General features: G+C 40.1%; 1 protein-coding gene and 1 pseudogene across 1 annotated transcript; both read right to left on the reverse strand.

The window, feature by feature from the left end:
* Positions 1-7,877: 7,877 nt before the first annotated feature.
* On the reverse strand, positions 7,878-8,927 carry LOC100428858 (draxin pseudogene; annotated as a pseudogene).
* A 6,476-nt stretch (positions 8,928-15,403) lies between these two features.
* On the reverse strand, positions 15,404-23,142 carry FAM9A (family with sequence similarity 9 member A). Its single transcript, XM_015126915.3, is given in 8 exon segments — positions 15,404-15,503; positions 17,753-17,851; positions 19,176-19,392; positions 20,236-20,350; positions 22,144-22,175; positions 22,360-22,480; positions 22,967-23,099; positions 23,101-23,142. Coding segments are annotated over 8 exon segments (828 nt in total). The 3' UTR covers positions 15,404-15,434.
* Positions 23,143-24,122: the final 980 nt, after the last annotated feature.

Below are 24,122 nucleotides of genomic sequence, written 5' to 3' on the forward strand. Positions count from 1 at the left end.
TCCAGGACTTGAACTCAGCTCTGGATCAAGCAGACCTAATAGGCATCTACAGAACTCTCCACCCCAAATTAACAGAATATACATTCTTCTCAGCACCACATTGCAGTTATTTTAAAATTGACCACATAATTGGAAGTAAAACACTGCTCAGTGAATGCAAAAGAATGGAAATTATAACAAACAGTCTCTCAGACCACAGTGAAATCAAGTTAGAACTCAGGATTAACAAACTCACTCAAAACTGCACAACTACGTGGAAACTGAACAACCTACTCCTGAATAACTACTGGGTAAATCACGAAATGAAGGCAGAAATAAAGATGTCCTTGAAATCAATGAGAACAAAGACACAACATTCAAGAATCTCTGGGACACATTTAAAGCAGTGTGTAAAGGGAAATTTACAGCACTAAATGCCCACAAAAGAAAGCAGGAAAGACATAAAATTGACATCCTAACATCACAATGAAAAGAACTAGAGAAGCAAGAGCAAACAAATTCAAAAGCTAGCAGAAGACAAGAAACAATTAAGATCAGAGCACAACTGAAGGATATCGAGATTCAAAAAACTCTTCAAAAAATCAATAAATCCAGGAGCCTTTTTTTGAAAAGATCAACCAAATACACAGACCACTAGCCAGACTAATAAAGAAGAAAAGAGAGAAGAATCAAATAGATGCAATAAAAAATGATAAAGGGGATATCACCACTAATCCCACAGAAATACAAACTACCATCAGAGAATACTATAAACACTTCTATGCAAATAAACTAGAAAATATAGAAAATAATGGATAAATTCCTGGGCACAAACACCCTCCCAGGACTAAACCAAGAAAGAGTCGAATCCCTGAATAGACCAATAACTAGTTATGAAATTGAGGCAGCAATTAATAGCCTACCCGCCAAAAAATGTCCAGGACCAGATAGATTCACAACCGAATTCTACCAGAGGTACAAAGAGGAGCTGGTACCCTTCCTTCTGAAACTATTCCAAACAATAGAAAAAGAGGGAATTTTCCCTAACTCATTTTATGAGAGTAGCATCATCCTAATACCAAAACCTGGCAGAGACACAACAAAAAAAGAAAATTGCAGGCCAGTATCCCTGATGAACATTGATGTGAAAATCTTCAATAAAATACTGGCAAATTGAATCCAGCAGCACATCAAAAAGCTTATCCACCACGATCAAGTTGGCTTCATCCCTGGGATGCAAGGCTGGTTCAACATAGGCAAATCAATAAATGTAATCCATCACATAAACAGAACCAATGATAAAAACCACATGAATATCTCAATAGATACAGAAAAGGCCTTTGACAAAATTCAACAGCCCTTCAGGCAAAAAACTCTCAATAAGCTAGGCACTGATGGAACATATCTCAAAATAATAAGAGCTATTCATGTCAAAACCAAAGACAATATCATACTGAATGGGCAAAAACTGGAAGCATTCCCTTTGAAAACCGGCACAAGGCAAGGATGCCCTCTCTCACCACTCCTATTCAACATAGTATTGGAAGTTCTGGCCAGGGCAACCAGGCAACAGAAAGAAATAAAGGGTATTCAATTAGGAAAGAGGAAGTCAAGTTCTGTCTGTTTGAAGATGACATGATTGTATATTTAGAAAACCACATCATCTCAGCCCAAAATCCCTTAAGCTGATAAGCAACTTCAGCAAAGTCTCAGGATACAAAATCAATGTGCAAAAATCACAAGCATTCCTATACACCAATAACAGAGAGTCAAATCATGAATGAACTCCCATTCACAATTGCTACAAAGAGAATAAAATACCTAGGAATACAATTTATAAGGGATGTGAAGGTCCTCTTCAAGGAGAACTACAATCAACTGCTCAAGGAAATAAGAGAGGACAAAAACAAATGGAAAAACACTCCATGCTCATGGATAGGAAGAATCAGTATTGTGAAAATGGTCATACTGCCAAAAGTAATTTATAGATTCAATGCTATCCCGATCAAGCTACCATTGACTTTCTTCACAGAATTGGAAAAAAACTACTTTAAATTTCATATGGAACCAAAAAAGAGCCCGCATGGCCAAGACAATCCTAAGCAAAAAGAACAAAGCTGGAGGAATTATGCTACCTGACTTCAAACTATACTACAAGGCTACAGTAACCAAAACAGCATAGAACTGATACCAAAACAGATATATAGATCAACGGAACAGAACAGAGGCCTCAGAAATAACACAACATATCTATAACCATCTTGTCTTCGACAAACCTGACAAAAACAAGCAATGTGGAAAGGATTCCCTGTTTAATAAACGGTGTTGGGAAAACTGGCTAGCCATAGGCAGAAAACTGAAACTGGACCCTTTCCTTAAGCATTATACAAAAATTAACTCACGATGGATTAAAGACTTAAATGTAAAACCTAAAACAATACAAACCTCTAGAAGAAAACCTAGGCAATACCATTCAGGACATAGGCATGGGCAAACACTTCATGACTAAAACACCAAAAGCAATGGCAACAAAAGCCAAAATTGACAAATGGGATGTACCTAAACTAAAGAGCTTCTGCTCAGCAAAAGAAACTATCATCAGAGTGAACAGGCAACCTACAGAATGGGAGAAAAAAAGTGGGCAAAGGATATAAACAGACACTTCTCAAATGAAGACATTTATGCAGCCAACAAACATGAAAAAAAGCTCATCATCACTGGTCATTAGAGGAATGCAAATAAAAACCACAATGAGATACCATCTCACGCCAGTTAAAATGGCAATCATTAGAAAGTTTGGAAACAACAGATGCTGGCGAGGATGCAGAGAAATAGGAATGCTTTTACACTGTTTACGGGAGTGTAAATTAGTTCAACTATTGTGGAAAACAGTGTGGCGATTCCTCAAGGATCTAGAACCAGAAATACCATTTGATCCAGCAATCCCATTACTGGTTATATACCCAAAGGATTATAAATCATTCTACTATAAAGACACACACACACGTATGTTTATCGCAGCACTATTTACAATAGCAAAGACTTGGAACTAACCCAAATGCCCCTCAATGATAGACTGGATAAAGAAAATGTGGCACATAGACACCATGGAATACTATGCAGCCATAAAAAAGAATGAGTTTATGTCCTTTGCAGGAATATGAATGAAGCTGGAAACGATCATCCTCAGCAAACTAACACAGGAACAGAAAACCAAACACCGCATGTTCTCACTCATAAGTGGAAGGCGAACAATGAAAACACAATGGAAACAGGGAGGGGAACATCATACACCAGGGCCTATCAGGGGGTGGGGGGAAAGGGAGAGAGAGCATTAGGATAAATACCTAACACATGCGGGGCTTAAAACCTAGATGATGGGTTGATAGGTGCAGCAAACCACCACAGCACATGTATCCCTATGTAACAAACCTGCACGTTCAGCACATGTATCCCAGAACTTAAAGTAAAATAAATAAACAACTAAAATAAAATAACCAAAAGAGTAAAAAAAAAAAAAAAAAAAAAAAAAGAATTAATGAAATGCTTAGCTAGGCATGGCCAATGGAATTAGAATTAGCCCAGTCTTGCCATAACTTTCTGTTTCCTTATTGTCCTGAGTTTCAGTGGGCAACAGATTCATCTTTGGAGATTACTACAGAAATCTCTGCAACACTGTCTTTTTCCATTCATAACTTAAGGCTTTCATAATTATTGCAGAAGTTTCTCAGTCTCTCCGTGTGAAATTTCTCTTAGCTATTGGATTTCAGATATTTCACAGTTTCTTTTGTGCTTTTAAACACACAGGTCCAATTCTGCTACTTAAAGTGGTTTCATGTTCAATTCACCCGCTGAAAATATGCCTGTTTAATCCGTCTTCTATGGTGATTGATCTGTTTACACTATACTATAGTATATAGTATAACTTCCCCAGTATAGACTGGGGAAGTTTTAAAGTTGACTCTAGCTTTTTAGGATGTAGACAGCAGCTAAATTCATGACAAAAATGACATGCTACCTTAAAAAGTCTATCCAAATGTACCAAAGGTATTTGCTGTATAGGTCATGTTCTTTGCATCATAACTTCCTTTGAAAATGAAAGCCATGCACTTTTCGAATTAATAATAATGGTGCACATAGATAAACACATACTCCTGTCCATGCACACAGGCGAGTGCATGTGCACACGCATTCACACACGCGCCTCCCCCCTACACATTATCTTAGAGTGTGCCTTGGCATCCTTCACACAGACATACATCATCGCGGAAGAGACCCAGCTCTGTGTGCTCAGTCTGTGTGCCACAGCATCACCTTTGTCCCTCCACAGCTATGTGCCCACTTTGTGTGGTCTTTATATTGTTCTGAAGAAGAGTCAGGTTACTCATTCACTTTCTTTGTGTACACACTTCAAAAATATATATTTTAATACTTCTATAATATCCAATAAAAGGATAAAATTAGAAGATATAACTTCTGACCAAATAAAGGAGAAAATAAAATGGTAATACTCAAGCTAAAATGAAACAAACACAAACAAGATAGACAGAATAAAAGTGATATGAACAGCAAGTATACTAATAGAAAGTACAATATAAGATGATAGAAATGAATCCATAAACACAATGGATACAAACAGATTAAACTCTATAATGAAAAGATAAAGACACAAAAGGTTTGAAAGGAAGATGGAAGCCGGGCGCGGTGGCTCACGCCTGTAATCCCAGCACTTTGGGAGGCCGAGGCGGGCGGATCACAAGGTCAGGAGATCGAGACCACGGTGAAACCCCGTCTCTACTAAAAATACAAAAAATTAGCCAGGCGCGGTTGTGGGCGCCTGTAGTCCCAGCTACTCGGGAGGCTGAGGCAGGAGAATGGCGTGAACCCGGGAGGCGGAGCTTGCAGTGAGCCGAGATCGCGGCCACTGCACTCCCAGCCTGGGCGACAGAGCGAGACTCCGTCTCAAAAAAAAAAAAAAAAAAAGAAAGGAAGATGGAAAACAAAAGACCAAATATATATTAACCCAAGGAAAAGAGGCTTAACTGTATCAACATCAGATAAATTAAATATTAATGCTAAAGTCATCCTTCTGGATAAAACAGTCATCCATATGAGAAAATCTGTTAAGTTCTCAGATAGCTATAACAATTTAAATCTACATGCATTTAATTAAATGGCATTAATATATATAATATACACAAAAGAAAAATTAACAGAACAAAAATAGAAATGAACAAAACCACCATCATACTGGAATCATTCAGCATATTCTCACCAGCTGTGAGAATGGTCTATGACTGGCATAGAGACCAAAAGTAATATAAATATAAAAGATTTAATAGTTTAATAAGCTCCTTATAATGAATATATATAGAAAACTACACCAAATAATTGGAGAACACACAATCTTTTCAAGTGTTCCAGAAAATTTTCTAAAACTTGGTTACCCACTTGACATAAAGTGTGTCTTCTCAAATTTCAAAGAATCTGAAATTTTCTAAATATAACACAAATATTTAAAAATTAATATCAAAAGAAAACCTTCAATGGCCCTGTATATTTAAAAATGTAAAAAGACACATAAAGATCTCTGTGAGTTAAAAGTCATAATAAAAATAAAATTCTGCCTAGGAGACTTTGATAATAATAACAAACTTAATTTACTCCACTCATAACTTAAGGCTTTCATAATTATTGCAAAAGTTTGACAAAGTACATATTTAAAAGAAAAATTTTACCTTTAATTGTTATGCATGGATCATATTTGGGCCATAAGTCAAGCACATTAATATATACATATGTGTGTGTGTGTGTGTGTGTGTGTGTGTGTGTGTGTACACAAGATATTCTACTCTGGGGCAAGCAAAAATGTCTAGGAGTTGGGATGAAATGGAATTGGCCACAAGTTGATGACTGCGGAAGCTTGGAGAAGGTCTGTAGCTGTTTCTTGGACCACTCTCTCCCTCTCATCCTTCACCCCAATGAGTCCTGTATCTAGTCCCATATAACAGCACCACACACTGAGACAAATATTTTTGTCAGCTTCTTACATACACGTTGATATGACTTTATACATTTACAAGAAATAAGTAAAGGCATAAATGTATTTTCCCTTATTCACATAATATATGGTATATCGTACACATCCGTTTACAACCCACTTTTTTCACCTAACATCATATCTCAGAAAGTCTTTCTTATCATTTGACTGTCGTGGCATTCCCACCATTTGACCACACAGTATTTTATTGAATCCTTCCTCTCCTGAGGAAGATCCAGGGTGTTTGCAACTCTGTGCGAAGGCTAGGGCTGCCGTGAACAAAACGGTGCATCTGCCACATCACCCGGGTGCAAGTGTCTCTGCAGGAAGCGTTCTCAAAAATGGAACAGCTGGGAGAGCTGGGTCCCATATCTGATCATTAATACATTTTAATATTGGTAGATGTTACCAAATATTTCTCCTAGGAGGATTTGTACCAATTTACACTTGTCCCAGAAGTGTGCAGGAGTTATTTGCAATACTTTAATAACCCAGTGCATTTGCTTCCTTTGCCTGGAATATGCGTCCTACCTCATCAGATGCCATCCTCTGGGAGATGATTTAAGAGGGATGCCTTCCATGACAATACCTCCTGGGCTGCACTAGGAGACAGACATGTGCCCCGAGGGGTCCCGCAAATGCATTTCTCATAGCACTTCTCACACTGCATTGTGATTGCCAGGGTTCTTCATTTTCTCAAGTTCCAGAATACCAGTTCTGTCTTATTTGTCTTCTTTCACCTGTACTTCCTACCATGCCGAACCCACAGGAAGCTATTGGAGGGTTTGTAACATGAATCATTAAAAATGGGCTGGGGTCTCTATGGATTATACTTTCTAAATCAATTTCCAAATACAAAAATATACAAGCAAGAAATCAAAAGCACATATTTTAAAAGAGCATTACAGTGTGGAGATTCCTTGAAGAACTAAAAGTAGAACTAGCATTTTTTTGGTTATTTTTGCATTTTGTTTTGTTTTTAAACATGATACACCGTTGTCCAGGGAAGGCAGAGAACAGTGAAGTTATTCCAGCCACAGAGAAAGGTAATACCAGGGTGCAAGCCTCTCTTGCCAAAAGCCTTGGAGAATCTAGAAGAAGTTTTTGGTAGTGGAGAGGCAGGAACGTGGATCTTGGAGCTGGACAGCCTTGGCCCAGGTTCAGGTCCTTGCTCTGCCATGTACTTCCCCGGACCTCTCGGTGGGGTCCCTGGGCCAGCAGCATCGCATGCCCGGGGAGTTTGTTAAGAGCAGAGTCCACTGAGTCAGATGTACAATTTTAGCTAGACCGCCAGGCGATTGTTGGCATGTTAAGTTTTGAAGAGCATTGACCTGGGACTCTGGGCAAGCCAGATCAGTCCAGCGTGCCTCAGGGTCCTTATCTGTCGCATGGCGATAATGCCTACTTGAAAAGGTCGTTGTGATAATTCAATGAGATAAGGTAGTCCAGCCCTGAGCATAGTGCCTGCTCCATAGGAAGTGTTCCATATTTATCTCCAGCCCGTGGACCTTCTTTCGGGAAGTTTACATTTCTTTTCCACTCTCAAAAAAGTCTCTTGGTTTTGAACTTGAAGCTGTTGTAGTACTGCAGTCGGACAGTAGGGGGCAATCTCGGTATTGCCATCGCGGAGAGCTGGACACCGGGCTGACTGGATCCGGACTGTGCGTGCACAGGTGATGCCGGCCGGCTCCTGGGCACCCACCCAGCTCCCTTACCTAGTAGCTCCCCTCCCGGGGTTGAGAGTCCTGGGCCTGAGCCTACAGCCTCGGCCATCTGGTCCCCCACTTAATCTCCCACTGCTAGTTATAAACAAATCTTGTGCAAACCTCCCGGGCTCACCCCCAGTCCCGCGGAGCGGCTAGACGTTGATGAAGGATCCCTGGTCGCCTTTGGCCGTCTCGGTCTCCAGGCAGCGCCCCTTCTTCTGTGTGACGTGGGGTTCCGGTGGAATCTGGCATAGCAGCGCAGCCCTGCCAGGCAGTCTTGGTGATGGTCGCACGGTTCCGCTTCGGCTGATGATGTTTCGTTACTGTCACTGGAGAGTTTACCCTGGTTTTTCTTTCTTCTTTGCAGAGGGCCCACCATCAGGTTTTAAGTCTTCATAATCGGTGCAGTCGAACAAGGCCATGTCCAACGTGGGTATCACCTCCCCGTCAGGCCTGCGCTGTGCCTGGGGCCGCAGGGAGGTGATGGGCAGGATCAGGGACTCTTCTGTGGCAGATGCTGCCTCAAAGGTGGTGAGGAAGATCATGGTGGGGAACCGACTGGCGGAAGATTGCTCCATGGCCGCATCCAGCTCCTTGGCTTCGGAGAGCTCCGCCTTCATCAGGGAGCTGGGACCTCGGACCAAGGCTCGGCCTCGGTGCAGCCTCAGCCTGTCCCTGCGTCTTTTGTGCTCCCTGCTGCGTTTCCTGGCCCTCTCCCACCCTGAAGACCGATTCTGCTTCTTGGGGTAGGGCAACTCGAGCCCCAGGAGCAGGTCCTTCACCCGCAGCAGGCCTGCAGGACTCTGCTCAGGCAGCGGCCCCTCAGACCCTGGCAGTCTGGAAGCCTGCCTGGTGGCGGTGACCACAGCCCCATCCTGGGCCTCCCTGGGCAGGCGTGAGCCCCACTCCTTCTTGCCTGGGTCGTGCTGGCAGTGGTGGCTGGCCTGAGGCGACCACAGTGCTGGGCCAGGGAGGTCGATGTGATTCTCGGGGAGATTCTGAGCAGGAGTCCCAGGTGCAAGGGCATTTGCCAGGCTCAGCTCCAGGGGCAGCAGGAGGACTAGGACTAGGGCCGCCAGGGAGGAGGCGGAGGGGGGCCGGGCCGAGCACCCGCGGGAGCCTAGCGCAGCAGAGGGTGAGCCGCAGAGCCGGGACTGCGGCGTGGAGGTGCGCGGGCGGTGGGAGGATGTCAGAACTACCATTTGATCCAGCAATCCCACTACGGGGATTATACGGGGATTATATCAGATTTATCAAATATATATCAGATATATATTTATCATATATATGATATAAAAAACTATGCAGTCATAAAAAGGAATGAATTAATGGCTTTCCTAGTGACCTGGATGAGACTGGAGACTATTATTCTAAGTGAAGTAACTCAGGAATTGAAAACCAAACATCGTTATGTTCTCACTCCTAAGTGGGAGCTAAGCTATGAGGATGCAAAGGCATAAGAATGACGCAATGGACTTTGGGGACTCAGGAGGAAAGGGTGAGAAGGGGGTGAGGGATAAAAGACTACAAATTGGTTGAGTGTATACTGCTCGGGTGATGGGTGCACCAAAATCTCACAAATCACCACTAAAGAACTTACTCATGTGATCAAACACCACCTTCTCCTCAATAACCCATGAAAATAAAATTAAAACAAATAAAAATAAATTTAAAAAAATAAAAAAGCATTACGAAGTCAAATTCAGAAAAAGAGATGAAAACATGGTTTAAAATGACCCCAAAATAACAACTTTCAAATTCTGAACACAAATAGGGATGCGGCTATTTGTTTGTTTTAGTGCCTATAGAAACTGTATTATAACCAGGCTTTTATAGCTATTTGTTGAAAAAAAAAGTACAACGTAAAGTGAATACACTAATCAAGAAAGCTGTATATATGCTATATATATATACATTTTTCATGTATGTCCATAGGGCAATGTCTATCATTCTGGAGAAGTTGCCTGGAGCTGTTTAGTACATTTTAACTAATGTTCCTAAAAAAAAAAAAAAAAAAAAGAATTTCTCCAAAATTCAGACACCGCTTCATTGGTTAATTCATTTTGTAATCCATCCATTCACTCAATATCTCAGCAAATATTTTTAATGGCCTTTTTTTTTTTTCCTTTTAGTAAAGGAGTATGCTAGGCCAGGCATGGTGGCTCATTGCTTGTAATCCTAGCACTTTGGGAGGCCGAGGTGGGACAATTACTTGAGCCAGGACTTGGAAACTAGCCTAGGCAACATAGTGAGACCCTGTCTCTACTAAGAATAATAGCTTATTTTAAAAAAGGACTATGCTAGTTCTATAAGGTATCCAAAGCTTATTTGATAAAAATTCCAGGCTCTATAAATTTATAGAAGAATGGGAAATAATTTTCTTTTATCAGTAAATTATATCATTGTACCTAAAATGTTTCGATTTGGCTTTGATTTTAAGAAATGCAAGGAAATATAAAATGGTTTACATTAATTATATATTATACATATTTATATGCAAATATTTACAATATGTATTAAAATGTATATCTGGTATATTATTCAACCTTGTGAATTTAGGAAAAAAGAGATTTATACATTTTAAAACTTCCTTGTATGAAAAAAAATTCTGGAAACCGTAAGTGTGAGCTATCTACATTAGTGTTTCTGTGTTTGCCAAAACAGTATTACAGCCCAAAGGGGAATGGCTGAGGACAGATAACTTGGCCAAATGTCCCCGGCTAGAAAACCAAGGAGATTGCATCAAACTCACTCCAAAAGCCAATCAAAGAATAACTTAAAACTGCTGTCACTCACTTAGATTTTGCTTCCTGGTCCTTAGTGGTAGCTGATGAGGTTTAGAAATAAGCACATGTATCTGTCTATACTGAAGGGAAGAAAATAAATCTACTATGGCACCAGTTCAAAACACTGCATGAGCAGTCGAGAGAAACAATTTACCAGAACATGCTTAATGGTAAATCAGAAATGACATGTATGAAATGACATGTATGAAAACATGGGGCTGCAACTTGAAAATGTTGGAAAATGAGTCATCTATCAGATCTTGGACTGATAACACTTTGTAAGTTGCAATTGCTGGATATCATGTATCTATGTGATCATTCTGTAATGATGAATGGTTCATGTTCACACAGCTTCAAATGCCTGATTTCTGAAATGATCAACTATTTATTAGCTGTAAGGTAAGGGGAATGATGCATATTATCTTCTCCTGTGCTTAGAGGAGTTGTTAAAATTCATTTATGGAGCTACAAAGATTATGACATGCAATAAAACTTCTAAACTATGTAATAACATCCAAGGTAGGATTTTGTGGATTATGTGTTAGTAATGATATTTAAAGAGAATATTAACATTTTGTTAAGCAAATATATTAATATATTAATTATGTGATAATTTTAATTTTAATTACAATAAATTAATTTTATCATAAGCATCTTCTTTTCTATTTATACATAAAACTCTTACAAATTCAAATAATAAAAAATGATGTTTTTAATCTGTACTCAAGAATAGACAGTCATATGTTTTATATATAAAGAGAGTCTATTTCAACATGGCAAAACTCCTTCTCTACTAAATATACAAAAATTACCTGGGCATGGTGATGCATGCCTGTGGTCCTAGCTACTCGGGAGTCTGAGATGGGAGGATGACTTGAGGCCAGCGGGCAGAGGTTGCAGTGATCTATGATTACACCACTGGCCTCCAGCCTAGATGACAGAGCGAGACTCTGTCATAAAATAAATAAAAAATAAAATAATAAATAAAATAAAATAAAATAAAATAGAAGGCGTATAGGTCAGCTGGATGCAGTGGCCCATGTCTGTAATCCCAGCACTTTGGGAAGTTGAGGCAGGAGGATCACTTGAGGCCAGGAGTTCAAGACCAGTCTGGGCAACACACTGAGACCACGTCTCTAGAAAACACACACAAAAAAATTAGCCAGCATGGTAGCACACGCCTATATTCCCAGGTACTCGGGAGGCCTGAAGTGAGAGGATCACTTTAGCCATCGCATACAATTTGCAGCCAGGTGGCAGACAGTACAGACCTCAAAGCCTCCATTAACTCAATGAACCCCTTCCCCAGCACACGGACACATACACAAAGACTTACACTCATGTCGCTTGCTTATGGGAGCCGGTGTTTCTCCTTGGGGGTAGCAAGGATGAGCTTTTTATTGTCACTGTAGCTTCTCGGCTTATGCAAGTCAACACCTTTGGACAAGGGCTGAGAAGAAGATGGAATCCATCCTACCTCCCTCTTTATAATGGTGCCATTAAAAAAATTATTTTGTAGAGACGAGATCTTGCTATATTGGCCAGGGTGGTCTCAAACTCCTGGCCACAAGTGATTCTCCCACCTCTGCCTCCCAAAGCGCTGGATTGCAGGCATGAGCTACTGTGCCCACCTAAAACAATGCTATTTTAAAGGTGAGGTGCATTTAAAGAAAGGGTGTATTTGGTAGGCAAAATAAGTACCCTCCAAAGATGTCCAGGAACTCATCCCTGGAACCTGTGAACGTGTGAGACGACAAGGCAAGGGAGGAAATGAACTGGAAGGTGCTAATGACAGGTACCAATCCAATCAGCTGACCTGCAACATGGATATTATCCTGGGTTATCTCTAGGGGAGTCCAGTGGAATCCCAAGGGTCTTTCTAAGTGTGAGAGAGGCAGGAGAAAGGAACCAGACAGCCACATGAGAAGGCTCTGACCCCCCAAAATACTGGCTTTTAAGATGAAGAAAGAGGCCATGAGATAAGGAATGATAGGAGCTTTCAGAATCTGAAAAACATAAGCAAACAGCTCCTCCCCTACAACCCCCAGAAGGGACACTGCCCCACTGCCATCTTGAATGTTAACCCAAAGGCACTCAGTCCAGACTTTACATTGAAACTACAGAACTGCAGGGTAATAAATGTTTGTTTTTATGTTTAATTCCAAACATTTCAGAAACTTATTTTAATTGACAAACTTAAATGATATATACCATCTACAACAGGTTGCTTTGAAATATGTATATATTGTGAAATAGCTATGTCAAGCTAGTTGACATTTGCATTACTTCACCTAAGTATAATTTTCTTTGTGGTGAGAACTCTTAAAATCTACCCTCTTAGCAATCTTTAAAAATCCAGTATTATCATTATCTGTTGTCACCATGTTTTACAATAGAGCTCTTGAACTTATTCCTCCTGTCTAACTGAAATCTTGTACCCTTTGGCCAACATCTCCCCAACCTTCCACCTCCCCCAGCTCCTGGTAACCATCATTCTATTCTCTGTTTCTGTGAGTTCAGCTGTTTTAGATTCCATATAAAAATGAGATAATGCAGCCAGGCTCGGTGGCTCACGCCTGTAATCCCAGCAATTTGGGAGGCTGAGGTGGAAATATCACTTGAAGCCAGGAATTTGAGATTGGCCTGGGCAACACAGGGAGACTGCATCTCTCAAAAGAATATATATTTTAGTTGGGCGTGGTGTGCACACCTGTGTTGCCAGACACTCTGAAGGCTGAGGTGGGAGGATCGCTTGAACCCAAAATGTCAAGGTTGCAGTGAGCTATGATCACACCACTACTGCACTCCGGCTCGGCCAGAGTGAGACAATATCTCTAAAAAAAAAAAAAAAAAAAAAATGTGACTTCAAGTACACAGTTACTCACTTGATAGTAAGGGGTGGTACAAATATCAACTGTTCCATCACTAAGTACATTTTGGCTTCTTTCTCATCCATCCACTATAGAAGAAATAGTCAGATAGCCCAGTATGTACAATAGAACTCGCACATGAACCTCTGCAGTGCTTATTTTGCCTCTGTAACTACTGAAAGAAATCTCAAATAAGGATCTTCCTAGAAACTTAAAGTAGTACTTAGGAGTACTTAGTACTACCAACACACGCTTTGGGTAAAAGGAAAGTTCTTTACAAAAATGCAAACTTTAGGAATTAAATGCTCCCCACAGGGACTAACTTATTCCTGTATAAGTGATTATAGGCAGAAAAACAGAATCTGAATGAACTTGCTTTTTTTCTTAAACTTGGAAAACCTAGAAAAGGTAAGAGTGGTATATAGGGGCCAATTAAAATAAAAAGCACAAGGAAAAATGAGAGGAAGTCGCTCCTGTCCTCCCAATGAGGGTATTGTGTTTTGAACAATTCATGAATGTAATTTCAGAAACTCAGCAAAAGAATACATTTAACTGACTTACTCCAAATATATTCTGAATTTCGTATTTACTAAATAAAGTGTTTCCAAATGAACATTTTTTTACATGTTGTTACATGTAAAATTCCTTTTACATGCAAAAACGTGTACATCTTTTAAACATGTTTTTGCATGCAAAAATATCTTTTTAAACATGTTATATGTTGTTACATGTGAAAATTGCACATTAAGAAAAGGAAAGGTAGGTGAATTCATCATTCAAGTTTTTAGATGCAGGTAGACTTAAACTTCCACATAATCCATGAATATTAAGCTGGAAAAACAAAGCACTCTACATAATTTACCTTGCCACAGATGTGAAATAATTGTAAGCATACATAAATGTTAACGAAATACTTTCATTCAGTGCTAAGGGGAGGTATCATTGAATGATGGACCAAAACAAACTACATGGCATTTTGATGTCTGTGGAAATGACATGCCCACAAAGCAGTGGCTCGACACTGATATTAATATATCTTGCTCAGTTGCCTTAATTATTTATAGTAGTTTAATTTTTTCAAGAACACAAATGTTAAAGTATTTTAAATAATTTTGATAAGGCCATAGAATGTATCTATTTTTTGAATTCCTACTTTCATTGGAATTGCCTCTTTATCCTAATGAGTAAATACAAAAGAATGCATAGATAGGATAGCTTTTGTCATCGTCTTCTTGTTTTCTGAGAAAGAGTCTTGCTCTTGTCGGCCAGGCTGGAGTGCAGTGGCACAGTCTTGGCTCACTGCAACCTCCAACTCCGGGGTTCAAGCGATCCTCCTGCCTCAGCCTCCTGAGTAGCTGGGACTACAGGTGCATGCCACCATGCCTGGCCAATTTTTGTATTTTTAGTAGAGATGGGGTTTCACCATGTTGGCCAGGCTGGTCTCAAATTCCTGACCTCAAGTGATCCACTCCCCTCGGCCTCCCAAAGTGCTGGGATTACAGGCATGAGCCACCGCACCCAGCAGGTTTTGTCTTCTTTTACTAAAGAAAAATGTACTTTTCTATGCCCGTGCTTTCTACATTTTTGGAACTGATACAGATCCACAGAGGCGAACTGAAATCTAAATCATCTTTAATGTTAAAATTTAATTGACCGTGTACATAACTATGCAATCCCTGCTTTCTCACAGAAGTGTCTAGGATTCATTCAACAGATCATAGAAACAAGGTCTGGCATTTAACAGACAAATGACAGAGGAGCTATACTGATTTATACAAAAATTATCAAAACACTGTCATGCAGTTTACTGTAGTTCAAGTTGTGCTTGTATCATATAACATAGGTTCAAGTTCTTTCTTCAGTCATCAGAATAACAGAGGTTGAAGAGACAACTAAGTGTCAACTCTTCCAAAAGCTGTTTCAAAAAAAATTTAAGTAACCGTGATACACATTTCTGCAAATAAAATATTCCAGTGCTTATATCAATCCTGAGTTTTTAATATTTAAATATGCACTACTTACAGTTCTGACACGAGTTTATTTAAAAACACGGCTAGTTATCAAGTTCACTTTCTTCATCGGAAGAAATGATGCAATAATTGTCTTTAGAGTCCTTGGTAGCCTAAAAGAAAAAGTCTAGTTCACTGACAAACCACCACTTTACATCTCACGTTTTAAACAGGGTTAATCAGATGTCAAAAGGAAACAACTTTTAATATTCAAAGGATGCTGGTTATTTATTTCAAAGTGAAGAAAACTGTAATCAATACATGGAGCTCCAAATACCCACTTAAATTTTTTAATGCCAGATTTCAGTGAAGTATTATTTTAGCAGGTCCAACTGTCATGTACTTTGCTTGAATAAAATGGGTTGATGAGCATCTTAAGGTCAAGATGGAGCAAAGACAGAAAAAGATAGGCAGGCTTATATCGTGAAATATATTTTTTCAGCAGGATTATCAGCAATAGTCTACGTAACGTGGTTTCCACTGAAGGGATAAAATGGTCGGTGATATGACCTCATCAAGTTAGAGAAAACGTAACTATGTTTGAAACATACACTATTCCCTCAACAAATAGTTCAACAGTTCCTACTCCCTAAAATGTTGTATGTTAATGCTGAGGAAGATGTAAAAAATGTAAGCATAATCTCTTCCATAATCCTGTGACATAAGCAAATGCACAAACAAAAAAATTAATACAAAAATTGTGTAATGCTATGGAAGGGCAACTCACTCAGACGTGTAGCCAAAAATGGAGACTGATGTTGACTTAGTTGGCAAAAGGTTTAAATTGGTCGAAAAATTTTTTTAAAGCATTGTGAGGGAAGAGCATGAGTAAAGCATGAGCGTAACAGTGAATTCCTTCAGGGAAAGCTGTCAACCTGGATAGGCAGGAGCAAAGACAGAGGGCGGCAAAACAAGCCTAAGAGGGGTCACGTAAAGTGGGGAGTCTCTGAACATCTAAGAACTGAGACGGGGCACCACTGACAGGCTGGGAAGAGCGAAGGGTTAGGAAGCATTTTAGGAAGGGGAGGGTTGTAGGAAGGTAATATTGCCGATCAATGAAGGATGGCTCAGAAGAGAAGAGAGAACTCAGAAAAGAGTTTAATAGTACAAGTAAGGAAGAATGAGGTCTTGAACTAGGGCAGCTGCAGTGGGAATTTTAAAAAAAGAAATTTAAGGGCCATTACAGAGGTAAAACTTGCCTCATGGTAACTGTATGGGAAGGATAAGGGACTCAGAAGAGTCCAAGACGATAGCAAAGTTCCTACCTTAAGTGGTAACATGCAGCATTAACACTGACAGGAAAACTTCTAGTTTCATGTTCATACCAATTAATAAATGGTTTCTGGGGAACATTATAGCAGCATGTTCTCTACTTGTGACTTCTATTTAAATAACTGTTAGATCATTCTCAAGTTGCTTGAAAATGTTATTTTCAAACTCTTTTCTCAGTTTATTTAACACATCTCAGTTAGTGTAGAAGAGTGACATATGAACATGTATTTTCACAAGGTTATTAAAAAGAATACCTTATTTCCCAGAAAAGAATTCCACTATTACCTAAATAATATACATCTACATGAAGAAGTGATTGTCCGATGACAACTTGCTAATGTGCTATACGACAGCAGATAATTCACAATTCACAACGTGTTAATAATCAGCTGGCTTTCCCATTCTGTTATACATCTGAATCATCCCTTATTATTACAAATTGTCATGTAAAACCATTACTGATAATTTTGTAAGTGAATATGCCATAAAACACTCCTATATTATAGCAGGAAATAAAAGAGACACTCAGTAGTTACACTTGCCTACTTCCTATTTAAAACTCTTGAAACATCACAAGTAAAAAAGACACCCAGAAAGGATTTATGGTCTTCTTGCCTTCCACCATAGATTTGTCACTGACGTCCTGAAAACTGAAAATAAAATCATTAAAACTCATTTATGCCTAGTGTTCCATTATTGGAACGCTAACCTTGTGGGAGTCATGTATATCCTACCACTCAAGATCATCGCCAAGGTCTGATTTTTCACACACAAAAAACATGCAGCCTCTGGCATAAATGGGTCAATGTGTTAATAAAATGTCAATTTTATACACAAGATGTATATTTCCAGGTAAAATTTCCAATTTACCTTTTCCTGTTCTAAGTAACTCCCACAAAACTATTCATGAATCCTAAAAATACATTTACCAATTATGTTAAATTTGGAACAATACATTCAAAGTGAAAATGGTAAGTAATTTAAAATGTATAACCAAAATGTCTTTCCATACATTCAGAAACAAGAAGACTTTCTTCTATTATGCACGTGGTGTATTTTATAATGTATTATGTTACCAAATAGAACAGACCTTTATGAATTGCTCATGTAGCGGCTTCACCTCTTTCAGCCCCCCTCTCCTAACACTTGTATGTTGTTGACACCTCTTCTGTTTTTCTTGAAATGCTTTCTAGAAGTACAAAAAAGTAGTGATGAAAATTGGGTAACTTTTAATACTTACAAAACATAATTCTGCATTAGCTTTGTAGGAATACTCTTTAAATCTATACTTCTTAACGCTTTCTTTTAAACAACGTTTATGAACAATTTTAAAGAACTGTGTTCACCACTCATATGCTAAAATGATATAATGACCTTTTTCATCAGTCATTGAGTAAGGAATTTTCCTTCTTCTACATACATATTCAACACATATGTCTTAATTCTTGATTTCAAATGTAGAGTATATGATGACCCTTCCTATAATTTGTTGACTACAGATGGGTAAGATTTATACAGAAATTAACTAAGAAACATTATCTCTTACTAAGATTTTAAACTGGTATTAAATCTTGGTCATTTCAGTATGCACATAGATGAGCCTTACAAAAATGATGGCCTTTCTGCACCTTGACCTAATCTCCAACAACAGTGTTCTCCTCTCCTCTACATGGCACTCACTTATACAGTCATCCCTTAGATTTTGTCATTCCCAATGACTGCAACACCTACGTAATATTAATAATAGCAATGATAAAGAGCAATCATGGGTCAGATCACATCCTGAAAAACTTAAATAAACCCGTTACACAGGAACCTTTCAATCCTCCGAATAACTCTGACATAGGTACTCTTACCATGTCTCCTTTTGTAGACAAGGAAATTTCGGCACAGAGATAAATAGTTTGCCCGTGGTTCCTGAGCTAGCAATGGTCAAGCTGGAGTTGAATCACAAGCAGTGGGGCTGCAGTGCCCCAGCCCTTGACCACTGCACTCAGCTGTTTCTCCATCTTCCCAACATACAGCCACTACCTTCCTGCCACTGTAGGTCACTCACTTCAGTACTACAGCTCAGGAGTCTACTGGGATATGACACCCACCGAATGGAACACTTTTCACTGCCCATTGCCCACCCCCATGTGCTCAGGTAACTCAGTTCCAGCTGAAATTCCACAGCCAGTCATCATATCCCCATCCCTGCGTCTATTCCCTGCCCAACTCTTCCTCTATCAACGTGCTTGGCTACACCCCAACCCAGGAAATTCCAACCCTACAGCTGCTTTTGCACAAATATGCCAACTGGGCTCACTCTGACTTCTTAATCGCTATGATGCTGACCTCAGTTGGACCACAAATGCTTCATGGCAATTATATTCCCCTGGTACATGAGTCCACTAACGGGCCCCCTCTCTGGGCTCATGCTCTCTTCCTTCTTTGCTGGATTTCTGCATGAACAATTACTCCCTGAGACACTGATACAATAGGTTAATCATAAAGCTAAGCCTGATACCAACAATTACTTCTTCTTCTGTTTCTTCTCCTTCTCCTCCTTCTTTCTCCTCTTCCTCCTCCTTCTCCTCCTCCTCTTGTTCTTCTACTACTATTACTTCTGCTGCTGCTGCTGCTGCTGCTGCTGCTGCTTCTACTTCCTCATCATCTTTCTGCTTGTCTGCGATGTATTCTTTAAGGACATTCAGCAACTTCCGAGTGTGTCTATAATCACGTTTCTGCCTGTAACACATAATATGTAACACTGTCATATGTCATAGAGAGATGAAAAATTAATCCTATTCAAACTAAAACAGACTTGACATAATTTATACTATAAAGTAGCAAGGGAGTAATAGCAGCTGAAATCTTTTTGGGAAAAGGTGAAATGAGTTACTCTCATTCTGAAAGGATCCCTTCCTAACTGACTACTAGAGCAGCTATCTCACGTTATTTACATGCTGAAGACAAAGGAGGGTTTATAGCACTATAAATTTCCCAGAAACAATCATTTTCTCTAACAGCAGTTTACTTTTCATTTTCTCAAACTAAACAACATATGGGTTCTCATAAGTAAGTTCAAGAATATAACAGCCATTCATCCCGTAAGATTTCCCAAAAGAAATGCTTCACTTAACTATTTCTCCACATTGGCACAACGGTGATTTTCTAAAGGGAATAGTGAAAACAATTTAACTAAAATAGATAACTTATTTACAACATAAAGTTGTCCCTTTCCACATAACTTAATATTGTTAAGGATCTACAGACTAAACGTTGAAGACATTTATCTTACATGCAGCTGCCGTATTTCTAGAAACGGATAAAAATTAATTTTACAGGAAGACTATTTTTATCTGGAAGGCAAAAAGAGGTCATCTTCATTGGCTTCTAGGTAATATCTCTCAATTCTGTTAAACTGAGGTTATAAAACTAAAGAAACTTACCTGCTTAGGGAACAATCAAGTAAAATATGTTGTTCCCTAGAGACACCAATATGTACAGGATAGTTTTTGAAATTATTTGCACCAACAAATACAAAGAAATGATATAAATATCATTATGCAAAAAAGCCAACAATCATACCTTTTTAGTTGTTTTTTTCTCAAAGCACGTTCAATTGTGTTCTTGGTTTTCCTATAAGCGGCTTTATCTATTTTTATCATTTTTCTTTTTGCAGCAAGGTCCTCTTTAATGTCAGCTAGGTAGTAAATGAAAATGCATTAAAAGTTAATGCTGAAAAGTAGTTTCTTCGCATACATTGAAATCAATGTGAGACATGATGGTTCAGCAATATCGGAAGGACATTTACATTGTAAAATGCAAAGATCACTTCAAAAAGCAAGATTTACTCATTTGTTTTCTGTAAAACCTTTTAGGTATTAATATTAGCACTCTAATTCCAATTGGTATAACTGCAAATCACTTAATTGATGGATGATGAAAAAAAGCAAATAATTAAAAGTTTCTATTTTTTAAATGTGCAGAAAGGGTTACAAACACAGACTCTAATTTCTACATTTATAAAATGTCTTGTAATTTAAAGGACATGTTTCCATGAAATACTGTCACAATTCGTTATGCAAAACATACAAAAAAGTATCTTATTTAATAAGACCATCAAAAGGGTAGAAATAATACACAATAAGAAAAGCATTTTTTAAGCAATCTAGTGATTGATGCTATTAACTGTATTTTAATAAAAGAAGCATCGTCCATGGGTGTAAAAATTTAGGCTTAAGTAAAGAAATACATTCAAAAACACTTTTGAAATATTTTCTTGGAGCTTTTTAGATGATATTTTTATCCATAGTGTTGTGTTTCAGAAAACTGTAATACTACAAGGAATGCTTTCCTAAACATGGTTTCACATTAGAGATCTACCATCAATTGCTAAAGATAGTTTTCAGCAATCATAAAAGATCTGTACCATAATACAAGTCTCCATCTATAAGGAGTCTCCATTATATAATGGAGACTTTTTACAGTCTCCATCTATAATGCTCAGTTAGGCAGCTCACAAAACCAGCACTTAGTCACTAAGCAGAGCAAAGCTTTCCAAATATACTGCTTGTATGAATTATCGCTATAGAAGAGCTGAAAACTGAATTGAGCTTTTTAAAAATATGAGTATTGTCTCTGTCGTCTTTACAGAAATTTTCTCAATTTTTGTTGAAAATATGGTCCTATAACAGTCAGTGCAACTAACAGTTCACATGGCAATACAAAATGTATGAGCTTTTGGATCCAGTTACATGTTTCTCACTGGGTAGAAAACTTGTCTTTCTTTTTCTAGTACACAGTTTATTACTGAAATAATAATAGAATATCATCATTTTAGATAATTCGATTTTCTCTTGTACTTTAAAGAAAACAAAATCAGAATGCTGTGACAATAGAATAGCTAAATTAGGAACATAAAAACTCATATTAAAAACTCTGAGTACATACGGACAGGAAGAGGGGAACAACAGATACCTGGGCCTACTTGAGGGCAGAGGGTAGGAGGGTGATGATGAAAACCACCCAGCAGGTGCCACGCTTACAACCTGGGTGACAAAATAATCTGTATACCAAACCCCTGTGACATGCAATTATCTATATAACACACCTGCACATGTACCCTCAAACCTAAAATAAAAGATAAAAAAACTTATATACTTAATCTGTGTACACTAAAAGAAACGAATACAGCTGTTTCTCCTCCAGTGTCCTCTAATATTCCCCAAATAATTAAATTTCCACGTGTATAAAAGAAAAGCCATCCCTCTCATTTCACCATTGTTAGAAGCATTCTCACATTCCACATCAACAATCAAAAAGGTAAGTATGAAAATTTATTAAACACATTACATTAAATACGTATGTTAAACGCTATATATGAGAAGAAGGCGTGTAAGACAGTCTTGTCATCCACTAATTCATATAACCTACTGTAACATTTGTATGGTTGAAAATAATTTTCAAAAACTACAAATAGCTCCTAAAACATACCTGCAATATATTCTAGCTTCATGGTATGAATCCTGTAAAAAAAAAAAAAAGTTACATCAAAATTTTAACATAATGCTACACAAAATGCCATGTTTGTTGGGAAGAAATGTCTTATGTGAAATGTTCTGCATAGAATAGAACAGTGATGACATGATTCGAAGCTGACTTTTCCCAAAATACTTTATCCGACAGGCAAAAGTGACTTAAACACTTTACCCCATGTGCTCATCTTTTTCAGCAAAAGGTTCTCTTTCCCCATGCTCATCAGTTACATCTTTCTCCCTTGTTTCTGTAAAAGGGTTTCTTTCCTCATGTTCATCATTGACTGGATCCTTTCCTGCATTAAAATTTAAAAGACAAATCTTTTTTAGAGGAAAACGCTGTTGTAGACATTTTTCGTGGAGAAAGGTACCATTTGTGGACTTTTTTGGTTCTCTACCAATTAAAGCTTTAAAGCAGAGCTATGCATGGAATCACTGGGCCCCTGGCCATTTTACGGAGGCATTTTTGGAAGCCCTTCGGGTTCAAGTCCCAGTAAACAACGCTCACAGGTCAGACCCCTTGGATGTTAGGACCACACTCATGGAGAAGAGCTGCTCTGAGAGCATCTGTAACCCTGCTATGAGGGGGAGCCTCCCACGGGAAGCCTTAGGCCCTCGATTCTGCTTTGAAAACCTGGGGCCTCTTAGCACATGCATGGTGGACTCCAAAGCCACGAAGGGGCCAGGGGTCTCGGGCTGCCCGTGTGCCCCCCGCGCAGAGAGCAGACAGATCGTCTCCTTGGGCGTGCACCTTCTTTCGTGGCCCCTTGGGCTGTGTTTACCTGCATGCTCCTTCACGGGGGCGGCCATAACTTGAGCCTCCAACTGAACCTTGGCAGCCCTCTTGCTGCGCTTCCTGCCCACGGGCTCCATGGTTGGCTGTCCTGGGAAGTTAGAGGCGACCCCTGAACCTGGTTGAGTGCAAAGTCAAACTCAGTAGGCTAAGGAAACAGGACATGTGAAAGGAGAGCCATCGGGATTGCGAGTTCAAGAAAGGGTGGGGCTGGCCCACCCCGTGTGTCCTGTGGGAGCAGGAGGGGACGGAGAAGATGTCAGTGTCCCCTTCTATCCTTCCCGGCCCGTCCAGCCCGTCCCTGGCGCTGGCTGCAGAACTCACAGCTGCCTCGCACACCTGAATGGCCCCTGCAGGACCCTTGCAGTGCCCTTGGGACACAGCTCGGCCCTGCCCCTGTGTTCCCCAGAGACCTGTGTGGCCCCAAGGACCATGGGTGACACAGGACCTGCCCAGCCATCTCTGGGGGAATGTCAGGGGCTGCACTCCCACTCGCCCGCCTGGATGCCCAGGTGACCCCTGGCAACTCCAAGTGTCCTGTCCTGATGGGCAGCCTGGCTGGAGGGACCCACTCGGACTGTCCCCCACAACACCCCCGCCCATCCCCTCCACACACACTCCGCCCCTCCTCCTCCCCTCCCCACAGTCCCTGCCCATTCCCTCACCCCACGCACCCCACACCCCTCCCCTCCCCTGCCCCCATCCCTGGCCCCACACCCAGCCCCCGCCTGTCTGCCACTCCCCGGACCCTCCCCCCTCCGCCACCTCCCCTCCCTTGCTCCCCTCTCCACCCCCTCCATTCCCCCACTCTCCCCTCCCCTGCCCCACCCCTCCCCCCGCACACATGCACAAGCCCCCGGGACACTCCCGGGCCCTGGGGATCACTCAGGTGTCTCCAGCTCCCTCCCTGCCCTCATCCATCCCATCCCACCCTCAGGGCCTCGCCCTGACCCAGGCCCCAGGCGACGATGCCAGGGCCATTTCTTCACAGGTCAGCCGGCCGCTCAGCGCTTCACACCCTGGTTCCCAGAGGGCCTCGTGCTCACCTTCCCGCCTCCCCACCGCGAACGCTTCACCTGAGAGATCCCTGATGCTGCTTCCTCACAGAATCTACAGACACTGGCACCACGAGGCTTTCTTACAAA

Source organism: Macaca mulatta, chromosome X (assembly GCF_049350105.2).
Source record: "Macaca mulatta isolate MMU2019108-1 chromosome X, T2T-MMU8v2.0, whole genome shotgun sequence".
Lineage (NCBI taxonomy): Eukaryota > Metazoa > Chordata > Mammalia > Primates > Cercopithecidae > Macaca > Macaca mulatta.